At 41.2% G+C, this 25,654-nt stretch overlaps 1 protein-coding gene across 1 annotated transcript in view; it reads right to left on the bottom strand.

Moving 5' to 3' along the window:
- The window catches only part of prkx (protein kinase X-linked), a 48,053-nt gene that overhangs the window by 11,817 nt on the left and 10,582 nt on the right, over nucleotides 1-25,654 (bottom strand). The window contains exons 2-5 of the mRNA XM_062414660.1: nucleotides 20,790-20,958; nucleotides 14,453-14,716; nucleotides 7,420-7,539; nucleotides 436-531 (exon numbers count right to left, since the gene is read on the bottom strand). Of these exons, the coding sequence (XP_062270644.1) occupies nucleotides 436-531; nucleotides 7,420-7,539; nucleotides 14,453-14,716; nucleotides 20,790-20,958 (649 nt within the window). The remainder of the gene's footprint in view (nucleotides 1-435; nucleotides 532-7,419; nucleotides 7,540-14,452; nucleotides 14,717-20,789; nucleotides 20,959-25,654) is intronic.

Raw genomic sequence — 25,654 nt, 5'->3', positions numbered from 1 at the left:
TTTTCCCCTCTAAGGAGAAAGTAGAGACTTCTGGTAGAAACTTCTAGCAGCAGTTTACCTAACATCTAATCATGCTGACAACATTTTTCTATTAACGACTTGTGACTTCTGTAAGCTGATTAACCCTGCACAACTACTTTCATCTGAGCTTTACTGTCACCATTTGTGTTTGAAGGACATTTTTACTCCGGCAATGAAAGATGATGTTCCCATCCTCACCTCACATGTCAAGCTCTGATTGGCTCTTATTGCTCTCCACCGTTACTAAGCCAGAAGATTTTGATCAAAACTGAAACTACAGAAATAAAAACTTAAGTAGTAAAAAATGAACACAAGTGTGGCTAAAGATGGGAGTGCTGGTAAATGCAGGGACACGCAGACTGAATGTACAGCTAACACACACACACAGATTCCTGGTGTGTTAGCAGAGCTTACTTGACATGGAAATCCAGATGGCGTGGGAATTCCAGTTTTCCAGCCAGGATCTTCTGGTAGATTCCAAACGGATTGTCATCAAAGAAAGGTGGGTACCTGTGGAGAGAGAGATACACGTCATGCCCCTCCGATGTGGCGCATCACATGGTGCAAACTCAACTTGGCGCTTTGCAAAAAACAGCATGATGCAAGGAGCAGGTAACACAGGTAAGAGCTTCCACCTGGATCAATGTGAACAAAGTGAGTGAGTTAACATGTGCAGAGGTTACGCTTCAGAGCGGGGGGCTGTGATAACTTTGTGCTTTAGATGTAGACAGAGACGTCTTTGTTCAGAGCTATTTCACTATTGTGTGAGTATGTAAGTGTGTGTTTGTGTGTGTGTGTGTGTGTGTGTGTGTGTTCGTATTTCTACCACCCACAGGCCTTCTGCCGCTACACTTCACTGAATGCTTACCCTGCTCTCCTGTTCTTCCCTCTGCTCGAGCCTGGACAAGTCATTACCCACAAATTACATAATGGGGCTGGCCCCTAAACGCATTACGCATGGAGCAGACAGGCGCATAATCGCACCAGTTTGTCACATGCCGCTTGCCTTTTTCAGAGAAAAGCTCCGGAGTCAGGAGACAGCAGCGTGGAGGCGTCTGGGAGCTGGCTGTGCACCGCAGACTCCACTCATGTGTTTTTTTTTTCCAAAACTGGTGCTGTCATAGCCGGGGAATCTGGGTCACTGTAGCAAAGAGGAGGGGAGGACGACATGATAGGACTGTTTTCTGACTTAAAGTGAAGGTTCAGCACAAGACAAAGCAATATGTGACAAATACATTAGACTAACACGGAAGAAGGATGCTTTGAGGTGGAAAATTGGAAAGATGAATCAAAACATTGCATTACACTCTGTTAGGGTGTGGAGGGCATATATACAGATATAAAAAATTAAAGTTCCCTCAACTCCGAAAAATTTGTTTTACTTCTTGTTCCTACAGTTGATGTTTGAGTTTCTCTGTGCAGAATGATGAATGTGCAGAGTTGGTTTTAACCTTTTATCTGCTAGTACTAGAACGTTTCTCTCAGCTCACTGAAAATTTGATTTTTAAGGGGAGGGTCTATGAGCAGGATTTGTGACATCACAACTAGTCTGGGGCCAATCCTGGTCCAAAGTTCAATTAAACAAGTGTGATGTAGAAACTTGAAGCCTCCAGTGCAAAAACACTGAGAATGAACTTTACAGCGGGCATGTCCAAACTATTCCTTAAAGGGTCGTGTGCCAACCAATCAACAACACACGATTTGACCAATCAACGGTCTGCACACTGAGATCAGTTGGCACAGATCAGCTGAGTCTGGTGTGCTCCTGCTTGGCTGGAATGAAAACCTGCAGCAACATGAACCTTTATAGAATAGTTTGGGAACCTCTGCTTTACAGTGAAGTAGGAAACATTTTGTGTCCAGTAGTGAAATACATTTGCATATTCAATGATTCTGGAATTTTTTAATTAGGGAGGAGTAGATGCCATTTCAGGAATTTCAACACAGTAATTATACTATTTTTTTGTGGAAGACACATTATTGTTCCAAACAAAGCATTTTTATATGTCTTAATATAAGCCTAGAGAGGATCCTTAAATGACCATAAAAATTAGATTTGTGGATAATTTATGAGTTCATGAAGATATTATTTATCACAGCTTTTAATCCTTTTTATTTGATTCATAGTTGTTATACTGCTTAATAATGTTTTATTGTTTGCAAAGAAAGGAGTGGGGCCAGCCAATCAGTGAAGTGGATTATGAATAATACTTACTAATAATAATACTTAATACAGCACTTTTCAGTAGAGGGGAATGTGGAGCACTGGAAAGCAAATGTCTTTTGGTGAAAGTGAACTCTTATTGACATGCAGCAGTCAAACCAATTCATCATAAAAAAAGGAGAACACCATCGATTAGTGTTTCAGGCCTTCTTAATACTGATGGATGAACACTGGAGTTGAGTGACACAGCAGTCTGCACACTTTTCATCCATAAAAAAAAGTCTTCACCTCAGTCACTTGTTTTTTTATTGACTTTGCATGCAATGACATCACCTTCAGTTCCAGCCAGCTGAAGGCTCTTTGGAAACGGTGTGTGTGTGTGTCATGGAAGAGTTTTCACTTCGACTGAGCTCCAGGACTGTGACACAGGCAGCTGGCTTACTCATGTGTTAGAGATATGTTGTAACTTTGATCTGTTTTTCTGACGGGCCGAAGTGAAAGACGATCACATTACCCATCCAATGATGTTTTACGATGATGTTGTCCACTGCAACATCATCGTAAAACATCATCATTCATGGTACCCCAAGGATGATTGGTCACTGCCTGAAGTTTCTTCCTGTTAAAAGGGAGTTTTTGTGCTTGCTCATGTGGGAATGTTGGGTCTCTTTAAAATTAAAACTGAAGAGCTCGGTTTAGAACCTGCTCTATGTGTAAAGTGCCTTGAGATAACTTTGTTGTGATTTGGCGCTGTACAAATAAAGATTGATTGATTGACTGCCTCACTGTAGTGCCACCATCGGTCCAAAATCTCCGGTTATAGTATAAGAAATATTAAATCTACTATTTTCTGCATCTAAAATGTTAGGCTCTGTGTCCCCAGAGGCACAACTAAAAGGGAGTACATCTGATTTCTGAGACTTTTAATAATAGTTGGACTTTTTGGGAAATCTTAAATTGAGTCTCTACTGGAAGCCGAGCATTTTATTTATGGACTTTTTTTGACCTGACTTACAGGTGTAGCCCCACTGTTGCAAAATAAGTGGTATGTTTTTCATGCGTTATTTTTTCCCCACCTGAATTCTGTGAAGACCCGCCCTACACTGCCTCTGATTGGCCGATGTTCAAGCATGCCTGAACATAACCAACCTCACCAATGAATACAAAGTCAGCCTATCAGAGGCAGAGTAGGGGTGAGTCTTCGCAGAATGTGGGTGGGAAAAATAAGCTGTTTTTGTTCCTTCCAGTGCTTTAACATCATTAAATGTAATGACCAGTTCAGCCACTAGAGATCGCTAGAGGGTCTTCCCTTTATTCTTTATTTCTGTCTTTGGTGTGATTTATGACAAAAGCTGCTACACATGATTGGTGAAAGAGTCCCCGCAGCACACTGGCTGTCCTAATTCAAAACTGCTCAAACTCAATGACACTTTGACTTTTTGGGTGACAGGCTGCTGTAATAGGACAGCCTTTCTCCTCCAGGATCTCCATCTCTAATCAGCGGACTGACGCTCCACTGAACTGAAGTGGACAAGGACTGGCCGGGTGAGCCAAGGAGAGGTGAGGAGACGGGGGGGGGGAGGGGAAGGGGAAGGGGTCTGTTTCATTTTTTATGCAGTCAATCCAGAAAATTGAGTCTGGGAGTAGACATGCGTTGATTAAAATTCCAAAGTGGGATTCATCTTTGCATTAAAATACTCTTTTTGATGCAACTTATTTCAATAATTAACATGAAAGTGAGCCTGAGTCAAACTCTCAGGCCACAGGGAGTTGGGTGATGCTGGAAATAACCTCAACTTTCCAGCATGTGGCCTATTTCCAAACTGAAGCAGATCTTTATGTGGAGGAATAAAACATATATACAGGAGGCAGATTTTCAGTGTGAGAGGAGTCAAACAAATACACACAGCAGCATCTGTAGAGCTCCATACACACACACTAGATGATTGGTTTCTATTAGGAGCAGAAATTTCACCCTGAAGGCAGGATTACAGACGGGAGAACCTATTCTTTTTCTTCTATACTCTCTCCTGACTTTCTCCCTCAGAGGCTGTGACCCTTCGCTGAATGTTTTTTCAACTTGTGCTTCACCCCAGAGGAGGATGATCCACCACGACTAACTTTTCAGAAGCAGCCTCTACATTCTTGGATCAGGACTTCTGACGGGCAGCTGCACAATACAGTATGATGAAGAGAGCTCTTTGTCTTTGAGGGGACGTCTTACAGTAGCGCCCCTCCCTGGACACGTCTGGTGATGTGCTGAGGGCAGCACACTGTCAAGCCTCTGCAACACTTCAAAGCCTGCCCTGATGAATGCTGGGAGAAGGTCACATTCATTCCACAGGTTTAAAAGCACATAGGTTTCATAGCGGGGCCTAAAAAAAGATGGATGGTAGGGGTGAAGGCAGGGCCGCTCTGCATATTCATGAGTTCATTTAAGAAGGTTCGACCATCATCTTAAACATCATAGATAGCTGATGTTCATGATGGTCAAAACAATCCCTTCATACTGCTTCAATATGCTGATGTTAAGCACATATTATGTTTAACCATGTTCACTGTCTCAGTTCATCAAAACTGAGAGGATCACTGCAGTTATTAGGATTCATCCTCTGGGGACCTGAGATGTTGGTAGAAAGTTTCAAAGTAATCCATCCTATATTTATTATCATTTATAACTCATAATCCTAAATGTGCTTATTTGAGTTTAGAATTTGGCTGCTTAAATGCCTTTTCTCATAATATTTGCAGTGACATTTGTGACTTTATTGTGTGTATGAAAGTAGGCGCATGGATTAGCTGACTTGGTGATTTGATCCCCCAGCTTAAGGAAAGAAAAAAGAAGAATTCCTGCTGTTCTTCTATTTACCACCATTGTCTTATCACTGACTAAATCAGCTGCTGGCTTCCACAGACCTGTCCGGCCTCTCAGTAGTCTTCATTTTGGCACTTTGTCTGCTCCAAAGCAATGAACCAACAAACTGGCATTACCATCCACAGAGCTACATAATATAACTAAACATTCTGTGCTTTTCAGTGTTGTAAACACTACAGCAGGCATGTCCAGACTATTGTTTCAACCAATCAAGAGAACATGATTCGACCAATCAACTGTCTGAACACTGAGATCAGTGCATTAAATGAGTGAAGCCTGGTGTGCTCCTGCTTGGTTGGAATGAAAACCTGCAGCCACATGAACCCTTTATGGAATAGTTTTGACACATCTGCACTGGAGGGAACAGATGTTTTATGTCATTTGGAAACCGGAGAATGTAAATTATAAATAAACCTTCCGCATACACAAGTATTCTAGGGTCAGCTAGAGAGAAAGCAGTGTCATGACAACAACAAATTGGAGGTATCGAGCACCGATACAAAGCCCTAGTGGCCCTACAGCTCTAATAAACTGTTTCAGAGCCCTCTATAGATAAAGGATCAAATAACAAATTGGAGGTTGGAGGTACCTCCAATTTGTCGTTGTGTCTGAGCATGTGAGTACCACATCTTCCAAGCAGACTCCAGAAAGTAGCATAACCAGAGCTACTCTCAGGAGTATTTGTGGCCTTTAAGGCTGGGTATCATTTAAAAAATGATGATACCAGTACCAATCCTAGTACCCTTAAAGTGATACTGATACCAGCTGAGTACTTCATTAGATACCCATTACACATTTAGGTCTCTGTCTTTTATCCGGTGTAACAGGCGTGTAGTGTAGACACACTTTAGAGCGTTTAGGTGGCATCTGCTGAACTGCTAAGCTCGCTAATTCAAATTCACCACAACTTCACCACCACAGACAGGTTGTAGCTGCTGTGGCAGTGGGCCAATCATATGTCACATTAATTGGCTGTGAGCAAGTCCATACAAATAGACATATTTTCTAACTCTAGGTGTAAAAAGGATCGATTGCAGGTATCGTTTGACGAGAGACGTTTCGACACTACTTATTTCGGTTGATAACTTAAAAGGTATGGAGTACTGATACCCAGCCCTAGTGGCCCTACAGCTCATAAACAATCAGAGCCTTCTATAGATAAATAAACAACATTTTAGAAAACTGTATTGAAACGTGCATTTTTATCCTTAATTTATGTATGAAAAGAGTCAAATGTATAAAAGAAAGCTACTGAATAGCAGACAATATCCAGGCAGAGGCATGTTATTAAGATGGTTTAATTAATGAACTGCTGGATTATAGCATAATACCTGGTGTGGCCCTGAAACAAAGTTTCAATCAATTTTAAAGTCAATCTCAATCTTCTGAGCTGCTCTCTCAGAATGTTAACGAGGCGGGGACATTGTTATTCACAGAGGACGAGCGGGAACATTAGAATGAACCCGAGTGCTTTCTAAAGGGGATCAACGTCATTGTTCTTCATCTACAACAATGATTCCCATTCACAGATTAATTTGTCGCAGCTCTGCAATATCCAATAAGCACACAATGAATAGATTCCCCACACTGAGACAATAACAGCAGTGGAATTAATTGAATAATTCCTCTGGTCCATGTACACAGGCTCCATCGTTCTGTTCTGTTTTTCTCTCTCAGGAACTACTATTTCTTGCAGGGCTGTTCTGTTGGATTGCATCATTATTATATAGGTGTTCACGTTATTGTGTCCACTCCAGCAGCTGTGTGTGTGTGTGTGCGCCTGATTGTTTTGGAAGATGATCACCGAGTTTATTCCGGTCACGTGGAGAAGTGCTCAAAACGTTTGCTGTCAGTGCTTTGCAGAGGGATTTTTTTCACCTGCGTGTGTGTGTGTATGCGTGTGTGTGTATGTGTGTCTGTGTGTGAATGTGTGTGTGTGTGTGTGTGTGTGTGTGTGTGTCTGTGTGTGAATGTGCGTGTGTGTGTGTTTGTATGGCTAGAAGATGAGAAATTCTTTCTGCAGACATTTCTCTGATCTCTCAGACAGGACTAACATCTCAGAGATGTTGTGCACAGCAGTAGATCCCACACACACACACACACACATACACACACACACACACACACACACAACATGTTTTTCTTTAGATAAATTGTTTCTTTGTATGTATCGACAAACAGTATGAACTCTAACTGCTCTTTAATAAAAGCAGGGTGTGTTTAGTACTGCTTTACCTCAGTTGCTCTGGTGGAGGAGAGTGCCCCCCGGTGTTTAAAATGGGTGGAGTACATATATATATATATATATAGAGAGAGAGAGAGAGAGAGAGAGAGAGAGAGTACACACTGCAGAGCTTACCCAGCCAGCATCTCAAAGACCAGGATGCCCAGAGCCCACCAGTCCACTGCTCGACCATGACCTTTGCTTTGGATGACTTCAGGAGCCAGGTACTCAGGAGTGCCGCACAGAGTCCAGGTCCTGCTCAGACAGAGAGGGAAAGACCACATCAAAACCTTCATCACACTATGAATATGTAAAGATCAAAGCACGTCTCGTCTCTATTGAATCATTTCAAAGTTATTTATGACTTCTTTCAGGCTCACTACAATTCACCTTCATCTGCTGCTGTTTTTTATAATAAATTACGTGTGATGTTATCTAAGTCGTAATATTAGTAAAACTAAAAAGTTACATGCTGTAACGAACAGTTATTTTCTTTATCAATAAACCTGCAGATTATTTTCAAGTTTTGATTAATTGTTCGGTGAAAAACATATGCATTAATGCATGATTTCTAGGTAATTTCTAGTCTTTTTTTTGTCCAACCAACAGTCCCAATCCAAATTGGAGCTTTGGAGACCAAAGTAAATGGTAAATGGTAAATGGACTGTACTTATATAGCACTTTTCTAGTCGTTATGATCACTCAAAGCACTTTTTACTAACCATTCATACACATTCATACACAGTTGGCGCAGCCAGCGGGAGCAATTTGGGGTTAAGTATCTTGCCCAAGGACACATGGACATGTGGACTGGAGGAGCTGGAAATCAAACCGCCAATCTTCCAATTGGTGGACGACAGCTCTACCGCTCACAGCCTCCCGCCCCCAAAGTGTCACAAATTTAACATCAAATTCTCACAGTAACCCTATATCTACAAACAAACCAATCAGAATACAACATGACGTAGAATACATTGACTTGTACAACATTTTGTAAGCACCATTTTTTTAGTACAGTTTGGGGGGAAACGTACGCACATGCACACACATAGACACACACACACAGCAAAAAAAGGGAGGTGAAACAAACATAAAGCCTGTAGGACTTTGGCAGAGCTCGTACGATGTGTCCTCCAGCTGCTGTCACAACAGGACACAGTTTAGCATTCTGAAAACATCAGAGCTGTGCAGATCTACTTTTGACTATTAACATGCTAGCGCTACACTTCACCATGCATCCATCACACAATCTGACAGTCTCCAGCTGATATCCTACAGTCTGACACAGACTTAGACCAAGCTTTTATGAGTGCAGTCTCACACAGTGTGACATGCGATAAACCAGAGCGATACACCTGCTCTACCACTGGAATTTAAACTGAAACACACACATGCAGCCAGCAGGAAGTGGAGATTCTGTGTGTACTTGCTGGACTGCAGTTACACGTAAAATGCTCTATTTTTCAACCTGTTCAACCTGTTTCCAATACTATCAGGTTTCAACAAGTAAGACTGAATTTTCATTATTGATTCATTTGTCCATTATTTTCTGTGTGAAATGTCAGAAAGCTGCACAATTCCCTATTTCCCAGAGCCTGAGGTCTTCAAATTGCTTGTTTTGTCCAACTAATAGCCCGATCCCTAAAAAAATTCAGTCTATTATAATTTAATACAAGGAAAAGCAGCAAATCCTCACATTCGAGGTAACTATATAAATATTCCACTAGTGAGTCAGACAGTGTGTGGGAGTTTAGTGCTTTCTGACTCACAGGTAACATATTCAGTTATGCAGAGAGTTTTTAATCAGTTTTGAGGTCACATTCGTGGAGTTGAAATAACAGAATGCTGAACGATTAATCAATTGAATTCATTTTGTATTAACTTATTTTTAATTGCTTCAATTATTTTAACCTCTTTTTATTGGATTTTGACCTATTTTTACAGCGTCTGGTGTCTGCAGTTGCAGTCTTTTTTTTTTTTATATATATGCAGCTGTAGCAGCACTTGTGCCCAAGACAAATTTCCTGTCAAGGACAATAAAGTTTATCTTATCTTATCTTACTTCTAAAAACTACACGTCTCCTCCTGCCTATGTGCAATCATAATTACCCTTCACAGTGTCAGTTACTGTTGTACTGCATGGTGAGCAGTCACTACAGTGTGACAGGTGATAAGTGATAGCCTCTGCTGCTCTGTGTACATCTCAACATTCTCCACTGTGTCAAAAAAAAAAGGGAGACTCCGGTTTCACAGGGAAGACAGCACCCGTAGGTAAAGTGATCCTGCTGTGCCATCTGACCTCACTGTGTCATGTGTTATGGTACTCTGATGATATGGGACCTCTTTGTGGATACAGGGGTAATGGATCAGAAGCCTCGGTGTTGTCTGTGCAACCACAGGATGGAAGCATAAAGAGAGAGAGTCCAGATACAAGTATTAGACAATGAGTGAACGATGTGTGGAGACCATGAACAATAACAGTAAGTCTAAAGCAGATTATTCGACTCTTTCTTTCTCTCTCCCTCTCTCTCTCTCTCTCCGTGCCTGGCAGAGCAGCTGATTGACACTCTGAGCATGTGTAACAAACATGCAGTGTTCTCTCTGAAAGCCACTTGTCCTCTCATGAAGAGCACTTGGCTTGGCGCCAGGCTTTCATCGTCTGTCACTGATATCACCTAGGTAATGACCTCTTTCGTCCAGTTGCCATGGCGACAGTAATTTGTATGGAAATGATGGTGGGTCTGGTGGAGGCTGATGAGGAGGGCTGCTGATGTTGAGGGGGAATAAGAGCGGAGGCATGGACGCAGTGGAAATAAGACACATGTGTTGTTGCTCTTCAGGGCGTCGTGTGTCATCACATTAGGGCTCCGTGCGTAAATGTGTTGGTGAGGGTATCTGCCAGCAGGGGGTGCTGTGGCAGCATGGGGGGAGGGCCGGGCACTGGTGATGACGCTCCATCACGGCGGACGTGGAAAGTAAGAGAGCTAGTGGCAATGAAGCAGTTGTCTTCTTATCCCAGGCAATTCTGCTGCCCTCCATTTATATAAGTGGGTCACTTGCACATCAGAGAGGTATCTGCTCTCCATCTGTTTTACTCTCCCAGTCTGGGGGAAAATGTAATCTTACTCCATTATGTTTACATGTCAGCGGGGGTCAACACAGCGCTCGCTGAAACGCTCGGGAGAAACACTGCAGTGCAGATATAAAGCCGTCTCTTCTCCTCTACAGTGCATCTTTTCAATTCTGCTAAGGTCGCCGGGAGGCCTCGCTCGCTGTGTATCTAATTCAGTCTAAATGACATCAGTTGGGGGAAGTTTGTCCTTTAGTGGCACCGCCATGGGTTTCTTGGAGTTTGGAGGATTTCCCTTAAACTCCCAGAGGAAGATATGAGCTTTTCATGGATATTAAACACACACACAGGACCTGAGCAGAACGACTTCTCCTCCTTCAGCAGAGCAATGTCATCGACCATAGAGAAAGTTAATCATGTCATGAAGTAATGGGCCAAACTAATGAAATACCACAGGGAGATTTCAGTACTGTTTCAAAGCTCTGGCTCTGCAGACGTTGACTGACCAGGTTAAAAGTCAGAAGTGCTTCCACCTGTTCTGACTATATCCCTGCTTACTGTCTCACCTCCAAACAACCTGGACAATTAAAAATACTAATTCTGCAATTACAGGATTATGGCTGCCTCTCTTACACGTGTAAGAATCATGGTTATAGTTCCTTGTTGATGTCTGGTTCTTGGTCTGTGTGACCAAATGTTGGGTGACAGTTTGGAGGACGTCAGGTGGTTGTCCTGTGTTTGCTGTAGCTCTGAATGTGATTTTGAAGCTTTCTTTCTTTACCAACCTGTCTAACAGCTGGTTGCTCTTATAGAGGGGAAATAATTCACAATCATGTTGTATTGACTAGAATTGTGATCATATGGTGATGAAATGATCATAGCATGTTACAATTTTACAGAACTGTTGACCAAATACATTTGAGCGAATTAGATGTTAGTTCCTGACATTTGACATACCTGACACATAATACTGGACTGCAGTTAACTGTATTTAGCATTCATTTGTTGATCATTTTATATGCTTTGATGTGATAATCAAATCATTTGTAGAGGTTAAATTATTCCATATTTCACAAGAAATAGGGTGACAGAAAATGTATTTATCAAAATACTACTGATGCTGGGTCATTGATTTCAAATCAGATGGTCCAGTCGTAGTTGTTCAACTGAAATATAAAATGTTTTCTTTAATTATTCGATCAGACTATTCCTGTAGATGAAATAAATGGTTTGAGTCTTTAAAGGAAGAGTTAAGAATTCTTCAAGTCTGTCATAAAGAAGTCAGGAGACTAAATGAGTACTTGTCCCCAAACTACTACATAGTAACCTGTAGTTGTTTCTTCCAGGTCTAACGAGGAGTTTCAGACTTCACACTGTAGCAGCTCAGGATGAATCTGAGTACAGTCTGCCAGACACAGCTGGTGAGGAAATATACAGTACAAGCACAGACATCAAGTACAGTGCAGACTGAATGCTGCTTTGTTATTCACTTTCTGCTGACAATCAATCAATCAAGTATCAAACACCAGCAGATAAGAGCAGCATATACCCAACTGTCATTCATCAGCAGCCACACACACTGCTGGAGGAATACCAAGAGACCACAATACCAGCAAAACCGAACAACGCTTGGTTTTATAAACAAACGTGTGTTTCATTATATTAATGTGCTGCTGATTTTACATTCTCATGTCTGAATAAATGCAACCACTAGGGATGCACAAGCCAGTGCATTCTTAGTGCCAGTCCCAAGCCCAGATAAATGAGGAGGGCAATGTCAAGAAGGACATCTGGGAGACAGAGAGAGAAGGATGAGGTGAATCAGGAGGGGCGTGAGGGCAGCTATGAAGAGTGGAAAGGCGGTTGGTCCAGATGACATACCCGTAGAGGCATGGAGATGTTTAGGAGCAGAGTTCTTAACTAGATTGTTTAACACAATATTGAAAAGTGAGAGGATGCCTGACGAGTGGAGAAGAAGTGTACTGGTACAGATTTTCGAGAATAAGGTGATGTGCAGAGCTGTAGTAACTCCAGAGGTATAAAGCTGATCAGACATAGCATGAAAATGATGGGAACGAGTCGTGGAAGCTCGGTTAAGAGAAGAGGTGCAGATGTGATATTTGCTTTGAGACTGTTGATGAAGTATAGAGACAATCTGAAGGAGTCACACTGTGTCTTAGTGGATCTACAGAAAGCATATGACAGGGTGCTGAGAGAGGAGTTGTGGTATAGTATGAGGAGGTTAGTACTGGTATAGTGTGATGGCAGTGTGACAGTAGTGACTATGTACTTGGAGTGACAGATGGGTTCAAAGTGGAGGTGGGATTACATCACAGATCAGCTCTGAGTCCTTTCTTGTTTGCAGTGGTGATGGACAGGTTGACAGATGAGATCAGGTGAGAGTCTCTGGGGACTATGATGTTCACTAGTGACATTGTGATCTATAGTGAGAGTAGGGAGCAGGTTGAGCAGAGCCTGGAGGGGTGGAGATATGCACTGGAGAGAAGAGGAGTAAAAATAGGAGCAAGACGGAATAGATGTGTATGATTGGGAGGAAGGACAGTAGAATGGTGAGGATGGATGGAGTAGAAGTGGCGACGATGAATGTGTTTAAATTTACATTGGAGTGGGTGATGTGGACAGAAGAGTACAAGCAAGAGTGAAAGGGAAGGTTTACAAAAGGGTGGTGAGACCAGCTATTGTGTTTGGTTTGAAGGTGGTGACACTGATGAAAAGACAGAAGGTGGAACAGTTGAAGATTCTAAGATTTGTGTTGGGAGTGATGAGGATGGACAGGATTAGAAATGAGAATATTAGAGGGACAGCTCAGGTTGGACGGTTTGGAGACAAAGTGAGAGAGGTGAGATTGAGAGATGCTGGTATATATGGGAGAAGGATAATGAAGATGGAGCTGCCAGGTAAGAGGAAAAGAGGAAGGCCAAAGAGGAGGTTTATGGATATGGACATGCAGGTTGTTGGTGGGAGAGAGGAAGATGCAGAGGACAGGAAGAGATGGAAATGGATCTGCTGTATTGACCCCTGACAGAAACAGCTGAATAAATAAGAAGTCAAAGGGATGAAACAACTACTTTTACTTAAATACTTTAAACTATATTTTGCTGCTAATACTGTACTGTGGTGTCCTTTTACTTAAGTGGAATTTTTCATGCAGGACTTTTGCTTGGAATGGAATATTATTACTCAACATTGTAACTGATACTTTCTTCAATACACCTTAACTACCATCATGATAAATGTATGTATGTTTTTGGACTTTTTCTCTAATCTTTGAGTAACAATGTGTTTTATTTTAAAAGCTTGTTATATTATCCATTGTGTCTAATCTTCATCTAAAAAAGTAAGATAAACAAAGAGTGTGTCCTGGTCATAGTTAAGCTTTAAATTCTTATCTCAGCACAGAGCTCTTCTCCTGCCTGGCTGCTGACAGCTGTGTCAGCTGGAGAGTCAGAAACAGTGGAGGAGGTTGTACCAGTGTCTGACTCAAAACTAGTTTGACTGACTTTACTAACATTTAGCAGCAGTGCAGAGAGCAGCAGCTATGCCCTCGGTTTCCATCATGGTTCGATGTGCAGTAAGGTCATTTTAAGACAAGACTGGGTTTGTTCGAGTTTACAGTGTGTCATGTTGTTATCCTGCATTGCTCTGTGTGTGTACAGTGATACTGCTAAAAAGAGTGCAGCGATACCACTTCTTCTTCTTGATCGATGATTATTATCATAGTAACCAGTCAAACCAATTACAATCCAAAACTCAAAGATAGTCAATGTAAAAAGATAAAATACAGAGAAAAATACATATTTGAAAGAATGTTCTGTCAATCAACTGATCAATTATTTAACAACTATTTAAGCTCTGGTCAGTCTACAAACTATTAAAATGTAGATTTTAAACAATTTATTGGCTGCTACAAAGTCTAGAATAATAAAATATTGGTTTTGACAGAACTTAAAATTTAATTTCTCTTAGACTTTGACTTCTATATCTCTTACTGTATTTATACTCCATTCACTTTCCATTAGATTGGTTTTGGTATTAATGAATTACTAAATCAACCCGCAGTTGTGTTTGTCAAAATACCTGTCAGAGAGCTTTTTAGCGAAGCCGAAGTCGGTCAGGCGGATGTGTCCTTCACTGTCCAGCAGGATGTTCTCTGGCTTCAGGTCACGGTAGACGATTTCTTTGGAGTGGAGGTACTCGATGGCACAAACGATCTCAGAGGTATAGAAGAGGCCGGTGTTGTTGCTGAAGCGGCCGCGGCTGCGCAGGTAGCTGAACAGCTCACCACCGGGCACGTAGTCCATCAGCATGTAGAGGAAGCGTTCGTCATGGTGGGTCCAAAACCTGAACAGCAACAAAGGGTCAAACAATATCCAGATCATTCCCTCTTTAAGTCTTTTAAAAATTGCTGAATGCTCATAGTAACTCGCACCGCATCAGTTTCCTTCAGTCCACAAAGATAAAAGTGTTAATCTACTGTGTGACGATGTGAGGAAATCAGATAAAATGAGACGCTGTATCAGTCTCGGTCTTTTATCCCCCAGTGTGGTTTGGAGCTGTGTGCAACAACTCTTTCAGCTAGAAGGGCACTTCAGAGGAATAAAAACAAGAGAGCACTGTCACTGATGAAGATGGAAGAGGCTCCAGTGTTTTCCATAAGTGCTGGCTGCTGGCCACCAAGACCATTACTGATTCTTTCCTGCACCGCTATTTTCTCTCCACACTTCCATGGGACTTTTTCTAGTTTTTTTTTAATTTATAGTTAGCTCAAAGTCTACAGTACATAAAAGTGTATGTACATGTAAAGCAAAGCTGTAACTACATGTATCTTACTCTTTCTTTATTAATAGGATAATCAATTGAACTGAAAATCACCAGGTGACTTGTTTTGTTAGACAGTTTCTCCTGTTCATATTGACCATTAGAAGATCCCTTCATAATGTACTTACAATGGAAGTGATGGAGGACTAATTCCACAGTCCTCCTTCTGTGTAAAAATGCATTTAAAAGTTGATCTTGAATATTGAAGCTGATATGAAGCTTCAGTCATCCAAATGAGTCAAATCAAGTCTTCTATGTTTCAACATTAGTTTTTTTAGTGCCAAAGTCTTTTTGTTACTATACTTCCACCTTGCCCTATAATAATTATATATGATGATACTAATAATAATAATAATAAAATGACAGAAAATAAACAGCTGGGAAGCTAAATATCCAGAAGCTAATGGCGAGGTCACCACCACAATAATGCCTGTTTATAAATTCTTTATTTAGAGTTTCCTGCAGCTTTGACTGTCCGGGAAATCTGTCTGTTAGATGAAAGCAAGAACAGCAACGTAAAAGTGAAATAAAATCCAAACTTCGGAAAAACCTTATTTCAAAAGCTACAAACACTACAAAAGCCTCACAGTGAGACTTTTTATTTGTTTAATTGAACATCTCAGCCTCCACTTGGGCCTTACCTAAAAAAAGCCTCAAATGTGTATGACCTTCTCGCAGTGTGGAGGCCTCCTTTGTGCTGAAGCCTTTACTTAATAAGTAGCATGTTGTTTAAAAGCTGTTGAACAATGCAGTGCTGTTTGGGCCCAGATTACTTGACCTGAGTCAGTCACCATACCTGTTCTTTTTTCTTTCTTTGTCACTTTCGCGATTGTTTACATTACACCTGATGCTACAACATGGCAGAAATATGACGTAATCAGCTCTGAGATAACGGATCTCCTGAACCAGAACCCAAACACATCTACAGCAATCACACAAACCCTGCAATCATTCTGCCCACTTTTAAGCTGTATGTGGATTGTAACACTGGCCATGTCTGATCATAACCTGGTACACCTATGACCCCTACACAAACCTGCTTCTGACAGGCTGCATTACATCATATATCAATTTCTGTGTGGATATTGTGATCCCTACTAAGACTATATGCTGTTTCCCCAACAACAAACCGTGGGTGACCAAGGATGTTGAGACCACACTAAACTAGAAGAAGAGAGTGTTTGGGAGTGGTGTTAGGGAGGAGCTGAGACTGGTACAGAGCTTAAAATCAAGCTTGCAGAGGGAAAATGACTGCTACTAGAATAGGCTGGATAGGAAGGTCCACCAAGGAAGTGTGGAATGGGATGAGGACTATCACAATGACACAGTGATGGAGGGGGATGTGAACAGGGCCAACAACCTGAACCTGTTTTTTAATAGCTTTGACACCTAAGCCCACCTTTCTCCTCCACAGGGACGGTGCTTTTCCACACCTGGCTCTCCGTCCTCCAAGCACTCCTCCATGTCCCCTTCACTCCTCCCACCTCCCTAACTGTGGATGCAGCTGCTGTAACCAAGTAAATTCCTGTGAAGGATCAATAAAGTGTGTGTCTGTGTGTGTGTCTGTCTGTCTGTCTGTCTGTCTGTCTGTCTGTCTGTCTGTCTGTCTGTCTGTCTGTCTGTCTGTCTGTCTGTCTGTCTGTCTGTCTGTCTGTCTGTCTGTCTGTCTGTCTGTCTGTCTGTCTGTCTGTCTGTCTGTCCGTCTGTGCATTTCCAGCCTTTGTCACCCTATCAACTACAGGCCAGTGGCTCTGACGTCACAGGTCATGAAGTCATGAGAAAGACTAATCTTCAACCAGCTGTGCATGCTGGGGGAACAACAGTTGGACTCACCACAATTTGCTTATCAGCCCTCCATCATTATGGAGGACGTAGTCACTGTGCGGGTTATTTTGTTGTCTTCTCCAGTGCTTTTAACACCATCCGACCATCATTTTTAGGGAATAATTGATATGCAGGTGGATGTATCATTGAAGGCCTGGATAACCAACTACCTCACAGGCCAACCAGTATGTCTGGCTGCAGTACTGGAGCACCACAGGGGACTGTCTTATCACCCTCTATACCTCTGACTTAAAGGTACAGATTAAAGTTGTGTCCACCAGACTCAGGTGGATGTGTCTGAGAGGAGGATGCTGCATAAACTTTTCGACATCAGGGACAATCCCACTCAAGTCCTGCATGCCTCCCTAGAGGGACATCAGAGGAGACTCATTTCCCCCTCAGTGCAGGACTGAACAGTACAGTACTGGAAATCCTTTCTGCTGGAGGTCATTGGACTATAACTAACTTTCAGTAAGGACAATAATGTAACATTTCATCATGTAACATTCTTCAGGGTTAAACTGAATATGTGCAATAAGTCATCTACTATCTACACTGAGTGCAGTACAGTATCTGTAGAGGCAGCAGTATCTTCACCTCATCTGTTTTTGCTCCTGCTATCAGTACTTTGGCCATCGTTCAACCACTTTATCTTCTCAATATTAATATAAAATGTCACTTTCAACCCATCACTGACAACTACATTTTTCTATTGTTTTACATTATTCTGTAATGTTATACATTGTTAGCCTGGGTATACCCATGCTCTCATACAAGCGATATTCTACTTCGCTCAGAAAGTTAGCATGGCCACCAAGACAAAATCTTCGCCTGAGATAGGGAACCAATCACAGAACGGGGAGGCGGGCTCAAGACGATGGCGACCATAGAGCGACTCTGTTTACATCCAGCATGGCGGCCACAGAGGTGCAGCAACCGTTCAAAGCAGCTGTAGATTGTGTGCTAAATAAACTGGAAGGCAAGTTCACTTTGAAAATAGAACAAAAACTTGCGCCACATGATTTTTCCTTCATAAAAAGGATGTGTTCCCGCTGATCCCTACCAGGCGGGGAGTTCCGTTTCAAGATGGCGCTGCCCAGATCCGCAACTATTGGCTTCCGAGCAGCAGTCCACCAACCACTGGGTGACGTCACGGATGTTGCGTCCATTTCTTATATACAGTCTATGCTCCCTACAGGCTCTGAATACGTCATCGTCTATCATTGATATGATTGGCTGTAAGTTTGTCCAGTAGCGTACAGAAGGAGTTGATCGACATTTGTTGATCCCGCCTCAAATACAAGGAAATGAGCGGCTCCTCACCAGACCCTACCTCAATCTCACATGAGATTGAGATGCGGTCTGGTGTTAGCCAGGCTAATACATGGTCACATCCATGTTTATAGCTAGAGTATTTAGATTTGATTGAGAAATGTCTTCATCTATCCTGTGTTTCCTTTGGGGTTAATGAACTTCTTTCTTCTCTCTTCTTCTTATTCTTTTTTTTCCATTGTCATGACCTAGACTATAATTTTAATCAGGCAGCACAAAACTATTTGAATCACAAATACTATGTTTTGTGTGAGTGGAAAGTGGAAATGTAAGATATATTCACTGCTACTTTTTTTTTTGCTATAATGAAAATGTGTTTTGACATCGACACTACAACAACATAAAAAAGGAAAAATTGTTATTCGTGAAAGGCAACCAGAGGAAATTTGCCCAGGGAGACATAAAACAGCTTCCCACTTATGTAAAGAATGTACTTGGGAGGTAGAGATGTGGTGTTTTATTACACCAAATAAAGCTCAGTGTGACTCCACTTCACATCCTGAATTGAGCAGAATATAATTATAGTAGATTTCTAACAGTGGGGACATTTAATGTGTCATGTTAATTCAATTAGAATTGACTAGAATTGTCTGGTGAGACTATGGACAAAAAGGATTTACTGACATTACATATACAAAAACAAAACAAACAAAAAGGTACTTGACAGAAATAGTTCAACACATCGCGATAATGTACGATGGATATCAGTCTCATGCCTGTGTTAGGTTAGGGTAGCCTATCTTAGGTTAGGGTAGCCTATCTTAGGTTAGGGTATCCTATCTTAGCATACAGATTGAAAGCAGGGGGAAACGGTTAACCTGGCTCTGCCCAAAGTTATAAAATACACTTACCAACACCTCAAAAGATCACTACAATGGCTTTATTACACTTTTCTTTATGTATGGCTGCTTCTGCTTGTACTACTCCTCTCTGCATTATTACTCTAACTCTCCATGTGTTGTAGTGTCCACCAGTTTTTAGCACCACTAACAGAGCTCTGCTAATTCATTTAGGAAGGCGTTTCACTTCTTATAGATTCGTCATAATAGAGATATCCTGTTGTTTAGTCATTTGAAAGCTTTTAATATGAAGCAGTGAAACAGGAAATGTTGGGTTTGCATCATATGGAGCCAGATTAGCTGTTCCCCCTGCTTCTAGTCCTTATGTTTATCTAACACTGAATCCAATATGTTGAACTGTTTATTTAAAATTAATTAAAAGGTAAATGCAAAAATACACTAAACTATGGAGAAATGTTATTTCACTGTTTAAAAGCAAAATGGGTCAATCAGTATAACTATTTAGGTTTAAATTCCGGTAATGAAATAAAATTATACAGTTACACTATATGAATTTAGTTACATATATGTACATATAGCCATATTTTTCATTTTTAAGTAGTGCACCATTACAACCATCATGAAATCAGTAAATAGCATCTTGAAGGGAACATTTGCAGATGTTAAAAATGCTCAAAGTTCAAAAGCTTGAGGTGAACATATGGATAATGCTCAGACAGACATAGCCCAGGTTTCAGCATTTTCTGCTTTTTACTGTTGTTTGTGCTGTCGGCTCTCAAATTCCAGATCTGATCAAGCTCCAATATGTACGGATGTATTTGAGAAGTTCACATTTCAAGTGTGAGGAAAAAGTACAGAAATCCTGCTATTATAGGTTCAGTTTTCAGAAGCTGGCCAATCAGAACACAGTGGGCTCATCAGGAGCTAAAACAGCCTGTTTCAGACAGAGGCTGAACTGAGGGGCTGCATATAAGCTAAATTAAGCTAATTTTTTTTTAAATGTGAATCATGCAAAGATATTTCAGTAGTGTGTGTAAATGTGCATAATATGTTTCCTTTAAAGTATCACATGATAATTGAGTCATTGTGATGAAATGCATCATTTCATCTCAGCTGCTACATCAGTGGAAGATGAGACTGTTTTGAATTTAAGTACAAAGGAGAATGTGTGCATCTGGTTACAACAATTCTTTTTTTTCTTAAAAAAAAAAAAAAGATTTTTACTGGCATAGACACCTTTATTTGACAGTAGAGAAACAGGAAAATTACGGGATAGAGAGGGGGTTGTGACATGCAGAAAAGGTCCGCCAGCCGGGAGTCGAACCGGGGTCCGCTGCGTATATGGCATGCGCTCTTAACCAGTCGACTAACCTGCGCGCCAGAACATATATTTCTCATGATATTTACCCGTAGTGAGAGACCGACTCAAACTCATGAATATTAATTACTTTAAGATTCAATGTTAAAGCCATCAGAATCAGTCAGTAGTATAGATCTGTATTTCTAATTGGAATCAATGTCTCAAAATGCACAAGCAGACAGTGACCTTTGAACTTCTTATTAGAAGTGTTCACCAGTGGTCCCTGACCCCTGCCCCCCCAATCTCTGTGTATGTGAGTAATGGTGGAGAGTGGACTCACAGTCGGATGAGGAATGGGTGGTTGACCTCTGTCAGCACCTCCTTCTCATTGTGGACGTGCTGTTCCTGCTTGAGTCGGATCACGTCGGGGATCTTCATCTGCTTCAGGGCGTAGAAGGCCCTGCTCTTCTTGTCCTTGACCAGGAAGACTCGGCCGAAAGTCCCTGTGCCTGAGGCAGGAGGGCAAAGGGGGAGGTGGGGGGACGGAGGGGAGGAGAGGATTAACCACCGTGACAGGAATCCGCAGCACACAGGGGAACTAGACCATGACAAATGACTGCTTATCCAACATTTAGCATGTATTGATTATGTGTGGGTGCTGGAACGTTCTGTACTGAGGCTCAGACATGTCATTTATAATTAATGCAGGCTAAAAGTGCTCTTAAAATACACTCATTGACAACTGATCAAAAAACAGGTGATGCACAAATAAATCAATATGCATAAATGGCTAGAACTTATGAAATAATCATTTGTTAACTTTACTTTTTGCTTATAAATCAATTATGAAAAGCATTAAAGTTATTTTATGTCAATCAATGAATTGCTTCAGCACTGCATACATCACTCAGACAGTGATGTATTATCTCCAACTCACTGTATATTTATACTATGTGTATACTATGTGTATACTATGTGTATATGCAGCTAAAGGAGAATGTTGGCTACAAATGAAACTGTTTTTTGAATGTTTATTTATTTTTTTAATAATCCATATTGTTTGTAATATTATATGTAGGGGTTGATCGGCAAACCTCAATACTGTCTTGGAACCATCCAACATGTGTATATTTTGAATATTGATTTTTTTTTTTTTTTTTAAATGTATCTGCCGATTATTTTTTTAATTAATCACGTTGTCTATAAAGTATCAGAAAACTGTGAAACATGCCTATTACAATCTCTTACAGCTCAATTTACTGTTAATGATAAGTCAGAGTGGGAATCACAGATGAAGTCACCATACGATACTATCACCATATTCTTCACACGATAATGATATATCACAATAAAGCCAATTCTGCGATTCAACTGTATCTGAGTTGCTGCTATATGTAGCAGAACACAGCACCATCAATCTGACGTGTAGTTATGTGGTTTCTAATCTTTTTGGCTGTTGATACCTTGAAACAAAGCAATGTATTGATTCTTCAGCACAGCTTATGGTCTATTATCCATAAATATGGACAGGTCCCCCCACATGCAGTGACACTCCCTTCTTGAATGGTTTAGGTATTTCCCCCAAATCATCTTGTGACCCTTCAGATTTATCCTGGTACTGCTAAAAAAGAGGCTGATCCCTGTTAAAGAGGATTAGAGGTTTTAAGAAGTGAGCACAGCTTTAATTTACACATAGACACGAAGCAAAGTAGGAGCTTTTACACCGTTTAAGAGTGAAGTTTAAGAACAGGAACCAATCAGTGATCAGTATTGGATTTGCTGTTTCTAATGGTATTAAACTGGTGATACAGGAGGTGACTATATCTGTGGAGGGAGGAGAGTTATTGCGCGTCTGTTGGGGCAAGACGGTTTAGGGAGGATTTAAACAGCTTCTATTTAGCTTCAACTGTAACAAACAGTTACAGCAGAACCACACCTGCTGAATTACACACACGCACACACACACACACACACACACACACACACACACACACACACACACACACACACACACACACACACACACACACACACACACACACACACACACACACGTAAAGGGTTTAACCACATGGTGCAGTCGGGTGTGTATTTATTTCTTAGCAGAGAAAGGACAGTAGGCCAGATTTGGTCCAGCAGGACTCGCAGTGACTGATGGCAGCTGAGTCATGATGTACAGTATCTGCCTGTAGGTGGCTTCTTCCTCACAGGCTGTTTCTGCTGCAGTAGTAAAACAACAGTTATATGAGCCTGTGCTGAAAGAGCCTGTGAGCAGAGTTATCGTCTTCTCTCACCAGCTGGAAGTTCTGTTGAGTGCTGCAGTGTTCGCAGGGTGTCCCACTCATTTCTCAGTGCCGAGCTCTCTCTGCTGCGTTGTGCTGTTACCCTCTGGGTGATGGTATATGAAGTATATACAAAAAGTTGCCCAAACACTTGTTTTCTATGAGGATGAACTAGTAGATGACACAGATTTAGGCGTGCTGTATACTCTCTGGGTGCTGCACATCCATCTTCTGCTTGCACAGCTGTCCAAAAAAATATTATGTTCCAATTTTGATCCTTGATATAAAAATACAAGATTCAGTATCTACAATCCAGGGAGTACATGTAATACAAATGTTGCTTTTTCTCGAGATGCCAACAGTGTGTGGTGTTATCAGGCTTCATAAATTGCCTTCAGCTTGGGTCCTCTTGAGAAGGTCAAGAAGGGTCAAGCTCAGCCTTATGGAACACCATGTTCAGTGCATCTCCCCCTTGAGCACACACTGCTGTAAATAGGCCAAATAAAGCTTCAAGTTAGCTCACGTCCAAGTTCATTTGATTTGGACGAGGTAACATCTGTCAGTGTAGCAACAGCACAGCAAGTGGCAGTAACCCATAGTGTTTCTGTGCCATAGTTTGTCCACCAGAGGGCACTGCTGTGTGTCTATACTAGGGTTAGGTATCATTAAAAAAATTACGATACCAATACCAATCAACGTACCCTTAAAGTGATACTTATACCAACTGAGTACTTCATTTGATACCCATCATGTGAATAGAAGCATAAAATGCCACCAGACAGGATGTAGCTGCTGTGGCAGTGGGCCAATCACATGTCGCATTAAATCAAAGAACCCTTGTGTTGATTGGCTGTGAGCAAGTCCATACAGTCAGTCATATTTTCTAGCTCTGTGTGCGAACAGGATTGATTGCAGGTATACTAGTTGGTTTGGATTTATTTTGGTCGATACCTTAAAGCTATCGAGTACTAATACCCAGCCCTAGTCAATACATACCCTCGCTGTGCTGTGTGCGTTTTGCGGCCGATCTACTAAGAATAACTGCGTAGATGAAAACAGGTGCAACAGGGTGGAGACAGCAGTATTTAAATGAGGGTTTTGTATCTTAATGGAAAGTTTGGACGAGCAGAAAGCTGCAAGCACAAAATGAAATGTGATCAGGTTTTAGTGGAAGAGGTTAACAAATATATTGAGTTATAACAAAAACAAATAGTACCAGAAAAACCGACATATGGGAGAGTATTAGTGACGAAGTCAATGCTCTCAGTAAGACCAAAAATCCGTCCTGTGTACTCTGTCATTGTGCCTCCGTCTCCTCCTCCCTGTATTTTGCACACTGGGGTTGAAACGCCTCATATTACGTATTCATTATGGCAAACGTACTAAATGGACAGTGCGTACTATCTTGCACAGCTAAAAAGACGCAAACCTCAGCGCGCTGCGTTAGTAGATCAGCTTGCACATTTGTTGCAGGTGATGTCAAGTAAGCTTTTTTATAGCAAACTATTTTTTAAACACGCAAAAGTAAATCAGGCCCATAGTGTACTATACAGAAGTGTACTAAGTATGTGATATGAGACACATACCTGCTTACTATTCTTTAATGACTTTAATAAAAACACTCAAATATCAAAATCAACATAGGCCTCAACTATCCATTATCAGTCCATTTGTGATGGAGTGAAGACAGGCTGTAACTTCCAGTAAACTGTAACCCTCCAGGCAACAGATGAAAGTTTACTTTCAGTTTCTGTCTTTGCAGAGTAGTTGTTGATTTGGTGAATAACTCTCTTTGTGTTCATGTCAGTGGTACTCAACAAGATCACCATCTTTAATCTGATATGATCTAAACATAATAACACTATCGCCGCTGCCAAGTCTGACACATCTATATTTTTGTCTGTTGCTAGGGGAAACCACAAACTATCAAAGAAACATGATGGATAACTTTTATGAGTTATTTTGACTTGAAAGATATTTAAAGCCTTGTAGACTATCTGTGCTGGTATTCAGAGCAGGATGGTGAGGCAGCAGCAGGGGGCAGTGATGGTGGCAAAAGCAGGTTGAGGACACACTTTCTGTGGCCTCATGTCGTCCTGATATCTGCTGCTTCTCTCCTCCAGAGCAGCAGTGTGAAGACAATAAGTGCGTGAAGACAATCTGTGATATAACAGCTGCTGTGAGTCAGACATGGAGCTGCTCTTACTTCCTAACGACATGCTGGCTGTCTCCTCCCTCTGCTTTACCTACAATGAACCTTTGTCTCAGGCCTATTGGTGTTGCTACGACAACACAGAAACAGCAATACACCGTTGCCGTCAGGTAAAAAACAAATATCCTGATAGTGTCAGACTTTCCAGGCATTATGAGAGCATCTTTTCCAACAGTATCACTAACACTGAGATCATTTAGAGGTCTTCATTGAGGGTTTTATAAAGAAACATCAGGGTCAGAGCTGTTTTAAGGTGAGGTGGATTTATCACAACACAACACAATGTTTTTGTTCACATTCACAGTCGAATTGGACATAATAACACTGCCTTTCTCTTCTTTTTCACTGCTGTTGAGTATGTGGCTGTCTTGTTTGGATAAACTTTATTGGAACTGCCAAAGGGCAAAATCTCCCTCCACAATTCTGTTCACTGCATGGCATTAACAGTATTAATCTAACCAGCCTCATTTTAGTCATATATATTTAATAAAATCATTCCTTCAAACTGTACAGGAATGTGCACCTGCAGTTTAAATCAATGCACTTAACTAAACATGTCCAGTGAACACAAAATGACTCAAGTGTTGGATAAATGCAGCTGAGGATGTGTGCAGAGAATGATGATTGGTCGGTAATACGAGCACTTTGTCTTCACTCAACATGATAAAAGCACATTTTTTACCTAATGTTCTGTTTCCCAAAGGATGCTCA

This window comes from Scomber scombrus, chromosome 24 (genome assembly GCF_963691925.1).
Source record: "Scomber scombrus chromosome 24, fScoSco1.1, whole genome shotgun sequence".
In the NCBI taxonomy this organism is placed as follows: Eukaryota; Metazoa; Chordata; class Actinopteri; order Scombriformes; family Scombridae; genus Scomber; species Scomber scombrus.
Note: the sequence above shows the minus strand (reverse complement) of the source record. Positions and strands in the feature narration are given on the sequence as shown.